The following is a 5,373-nucleotide window of genomic DNA, read 5'->3' on the forward strand; positions in this document are numbered from 1 at the left end:
CTCCTGGTTTATGGATTTTTGGTAGTCCATAGAATCGTGGGGTGTTGGTCCCATCGGGTTTCATTTTCTGGAATTCCGACTTGTTTAATGGTCCGGAACTGTGTAATTTTCTTAGGAGATATGTAGCTGAAAATGTGTTGCTGGAAAAGCGCAGCAGGTCAGGCAGCATCCAAGGAGCAGGAGAATCGATGTTTCGGGCATGAGCCCTTCTTCAGGAATCTTCAGGAACAGGAGATATGTAATTTTGTTTCCTAGTTGTGGGGTCGGGTCTAGCGCCACCTGTTGGTGGGTGTTGGTGTCTGCGAGTAGTGCATTGGCTTTCTCTGTGTAGTCACATCTGTTCAGGATGACTGTGAGCCGACCTTTGTCTGCAGGTAATATGACGGTGTTTTTGTCTTTTTTGAGGTTTTCTAGGGCTTTCTTTTCTTGTGTGTTCAGTTTGTTTCCTTCCCTCTTTCGGCTCAGAGTGGGTGCAACTGTCTGTGTGATCATTTGTTGTGTTTCTTCTGTGAGATTGCTGTCCTTCAATATGGTTTCTAATGCCGCTAGGAAATCCTTCTCGTCAGCGTCTCGGTAATTGAAATTTAGTTCTTTTTACTAGTACCGCTTTTTCTGTGTCTGATAGGGTTCGGTCTGATAAGTTCTTTATCCATGCCCCTGTGTTATCGGTTTTGTCTTTGTTTGTGAGTTTGTCAAGTTTTTTTTTCAAGGCCCACCATTCCGACTGGGACAACACATCTATCCTGGAACAGGCTAAGCAAAGACATGCCAGAGAATTCCTAGAGGCCTGGCACTCCAACCACATCACCATAAACAAACACATAGATCTAGATACCATCTATCAACCCCTCAGAAAACGAACAGGAAATGACATCACCACAAACCCCAGGAACCCCATCCAGGAGAAAGATATAAATAGAAAGCAGGAGACAACAGCTTCGCTTCACTTGGAGGTCGCCACTCTTGATGTTACCTAGCCAGGTAATGAAACGTCTGGATATCAAACCTAGAGCTCAGCGAGCAAACCTACACCCTAAACCTCAACCTGAGCTACAAACCTTCACTACGATCTGTTCACTGCCTCCCTGTCAACAATTATCGACTTCCAATGTTTTTTATTCATTCACAGGATGAGGGCATCGCTGGTTCGGCCAGCATTTATTGCCTGTCCCTAATTAAGTACTAATCACATTGCTGTGTATCTGGAGTCACATGTATGCCAGACCAAGTAAAGATTGTAGTTTGACTGAAAACAACAAACGCTAGCAATCACAGCTGGTCAGACAGCACAGAGAGAGAGAGAGAGAGCGAGCAAGCTAACATGTCAAGTCTAGAAAACTTTTCGTCAGAGTTGACGTGAAGTGTGGGAGAGGGGAGGCAGTATTTACGCTTAAAGTTTGGGGGTGGTGTGATGGGGTGTAGAGTGCTAGGGGAGAAAAGATGTTGATAGTTCAGATTACTTCTTTTAGTTTGACCAATACTCTACAACCGACGATCCCCATGACCCCCACTATTGCATAAATGCTGTCCCCTCCACACGGATCTTCAGCTCTGATGAAGAGTCATCTCGACTCAAAACATTAGCTTGCTCTTTCTCGATGGATAATGTCTGACCCGCTCTAATCTCCAGCATTTGTTGTTTGCAGTACAGATTCCAGCAGCTGCAGTACTTTGCTCCTACAAGGATGGCAGTTTCCTTCCCTAAAAGGCATTAGTGAACCAGATGGGTTTTTCCCAATAATCAACAATGAATTTGAGGTCATCAGTAGACCCTTAATCCCAGATTGTTTTAAAGTGTATTCACAATCCACCATCTGCAGTGGCAGGATTCAAACCCGGGTATCTGGATTAACAGTCCAGTGATAACCACTTGGCCATTACCTCCCCGGTCCTACACACACTTACAACCATCCACTTACCCTTGCTAACTTACATGGCCTCCCTACTGTCATAATATCAATCAAACAGAGTGTAAACTCTGACAACTTCATCACTTGGCAGTACAGAACTTTTAGTATTGCTGTAAGAAGGCATATTCTGTTTATGCTCTTCACCTTGCATTCATCAGGACAACTGACCACGTGTTGGTTTTTACCATTGGATTGGCATTCTTGCAAATTATCCTAATGAATGCAAGATAAAATAAAAACAAAAACAATTAAGATATGTCTTATTTACACTAATTCTCTAATCACTTCTATGTATTGTTTTATGCCCTCAGCACCACTCTACTTTCCAACCAGCTATCCTACTTGTTTGCCCTGGACAAAATATTCCAATTTATCTCCAACTCTACTTTCATCTCTCAATGACTTAGTCATTGGCCTTCAATACAATGCATTATTTTGCAAATACCAATCTGCTCCACTTTCAATGCTCTTGTTCCCGATCAAAATATAACTCTTTCTCACCTGGATTTCACCCCAGTGAGATGCAGAGGGATCTTGGTGTACTCATGCATGAATCACAACAGGTTAATATGCAGGTCCAGGAAGTAATTTAGACTGCTGTTAGATCGGTAGAAGGGACACAACTTTGAGGATTTAGGAGAAGAAATTTGTTCTGGCCAGTGGCAGAAAACTGGTCATTTTTTCACGACACACAGTGCTTGATATTACAGCTTCATTGCAGACATGGCACCACCTCCCATTCTCTCCATTACACAAAATACCCAACATGCAGTTTGATTACAGTGTAATAGATTAGCTACTCCTCTCCCTGTTTCTACCTGCTGTAGCCCTGAACTCAAATCTTTAAATCCAATACTTATCTCCCCTTACACATACTCTGTGCTCATCTTATCCATGAGACCACCTTCTGCTCCCTCAATCCCTTTTCCATTAAATTGCTAACCATCTAACTCTCTGCCTGTTACAGTCTTAAGCAAAATGGTTCCATGTCTTTAGGCATTGTACCTTTAAGCCTGTCTTCATCATCCCTGTCATCAAATAAACTTTGATCCTTGATCCTACAGTCTTGGAAGTTTCCAACCTACATCCCATTCCTCTCCAAAGTCCTTGAATGTGTCATTGCCTCCCAAATCTGTATCCACTTTCCTGGAAATCTATGTTTGAAACCCTCCAACCAAGTTTCCATACACGTAATGGAAATGAAATAGTTTTCAGCAGTTACAGATGGCAACCTAGTCAAATGTGACAAAAGTAACCATTCTCTCTTTTTGCAGTCTTTACGATAGTTAACCACACTACCTTCCTCTAAAACCTCTTCACAGTAATCCACTTCTCAACTGCTGTCTTGTATTCCAATATTTTCTTCGGGGATTTGATAACAAATTTTATTTGATAGACCATAAGACAATAAAACATTGGAGTAGAAATAGGTGATTCAGCCCATCGAGTCTAGTCCACCATTCACTGAGTTCACAGCTGATCTGATAATCCTAACTCTATTTTCCTGCAGTTTCTGCACAAGCTTGGATTCCATTTCTAATTAAAAATCTGTGTTTCCAGCCTTGACTATACTTAATGATCTAGCCTCTACAGTATTCTGAGGTAAAGAATTCCACAGCTTTGTTACACTCTGAGAGAAGACATCCCTCCTCATTTTTGGCTTAAATGGGTGACCCACTACTCTGAGGTTATACTTGCTGATCCTAGACTTTCTCACAAAGGGAAACAATTCTCTGCATCTACCCTGTCAAAACCATAAAAATTTCATGTTTCAATTCTGTTTCCTCTCATTCTTCTAAACTCTAACAACTATAAGCTGAACCTACTCAAACTCTTCCCTTCAGATCTAGCAACAACATGATGAACTTTCTCTGGACTGCCTTCAATATCTTTCCTTTGACAAGGAAACCAAAATTGTACAGAATATGCTAGATGTTGCCCGACTCCTCTATCACATAGTGTCAGTAAGACCTCCCAATTTGTATATGTCATTCTCTTTGAAATAAAAACCAATGATCCATTACCTGTTGAGCTTGATTTTTAGCTTTTTGTGATTCATTTTCAAAAACACCTTAAATCCCTCTTTGCTGCAGTTTTCTGCAATCTTTCCCCACTTAAATAATATTCAACTCCTTTATTCTTCCTGCCAAAGTGCAGAACCACACATTTCCCACATTGTGTTCCTTCTGCAAAACTTTTGCCCACTCAGCTAACCTGTCTATATCCCTCTGTAGATCTTTTGTATCAACCTCATGACTTGCCTTCCCATCTATTTTTGCATAATTTGCAAACTTGGCTACAGTACATTTATTTTCCTCATAATAGCAGTCGCACACAGATTCTGTGGCATTCCAATATTTACAGGTTGCCATCCTGAAAATGCCCCCTTTACCCCAGCTTGTCTTCTATTAATTCACTAATCCATGCTAATATACGTTTCTAGCACCATGGGTTCTTACTCAATACATTTTATTTAATTTATTCACTTTTGGGACATGGGCAGTGCTGGCTGGCCAGCATTTATTGCCCATTCCCAGATGCCCTTGAGAAAATAGTGGTGAGCAATCCTTTATGGAATGCCTTTTGGAAATCCAAATATTTTACATCCACTGGTTCTCTTTTATCTATCCTGATTGTTAACTCCTCAAAGAGCAGTAATATATTTGTCAGGCGTGAGTTTGTAAAGCCATGTTGACTCTGTTTGTTTAGATGATGTATTTCTAAATGTTCTGCGATCACATCATTGTCTTAGATCACAGGGTGTATCCAAACAGTTCTTTTCAGATTTGATTAAATATAGTTAAGGGAAGACTTGACAATGGCAATTTGCTTAATTCTGGGTGGTTATTAAGTAGTAATAATGATAATAATAAGAATAATATATGTGAAAGAAAGAAGAAGTAGTAACAAGCCTCACACCCTTCTGCCTGTTGGGGACCCCTCAATCGGCGGCTGGACCAGAGGCTAAGGCTTGTTCCTGGCACTGTCCGCCATCCTGGTCCAAGGTGAAGTCCAGCTCTCAGAAAGAAAGCTCTCTCTCTTATACAGTGTAACAAACAGCCAGCACAGAGAGAAACAGATACTGAAGACAAACATTGCTTGCCAGTACAGAAGACAAGCTTGGCATGTACCAGAATGTTCACAGGATTCATTCAAGGTCATGCAACTGTCAAATATCATCAACAACTTTAGCTTTTCAGCCCATCTTATACTGGCCTATAATGCCTGTTTTTTTTTATTTCCCTCCATTTTTAAATAAATATGTTGCACTGGCACTTTTCTAGAATCTAAGGATTCTTGGAAGATTACTAATAGCATATCCAATATGTGTTAAAAGTTTGGGAGAAGATTTGTAGCTCGGGTGCTCGTTGTTGTGGTTCTGTTCGCCGAGCTGGGAATTTGTGTTGCAGACGTTTCGTCCCCTGTCTAGGTGACATCCTCAGTGCTTGGGATCCTCCTGTGA

General features: G+C 41.1%; 1 protein-coding gene across 1 annotated transcript in view; it reads right to left on the bottom strand.

Annotated features, from left to right (window-relative positions):
• Positions 1–5,373, bottom strand: part of LOC122539245 (deleted in malignant brain tumors 1 protein-like) — a 52,063-nt gene that overhangs the window by 44,416 nt on the left and 2,274 nt on the right. The window contains exon 2 of the mRNA XM_043673946.1: positions 1,934–2,123. Coding sequence (XP_043529881.1) covers positions 1,934–2,123 — 190 coding nt within the window. The remainder of the gene's footprint in view (positions 1–1,933; positions 2,124–5,373) is intronic.

This window comes from Chiloscyllium plagiosum, chromosome 32 (genome assembly GCF_004010195.1).
Source record: "Chiloscyllium plagiosum isolate BGI_BamShark_2017 chromosome 32, ASM401019v2, whole genome shotgun sequence".
In the NCBI taxonomy this organism is placed as follows: Eukaryota; Metazoa; Chordata; class Chondrichthyes; order Orectolobiformes; family Hemiscylliidae; genus Chiloscyllium; species Chiloscyllium plagiosum.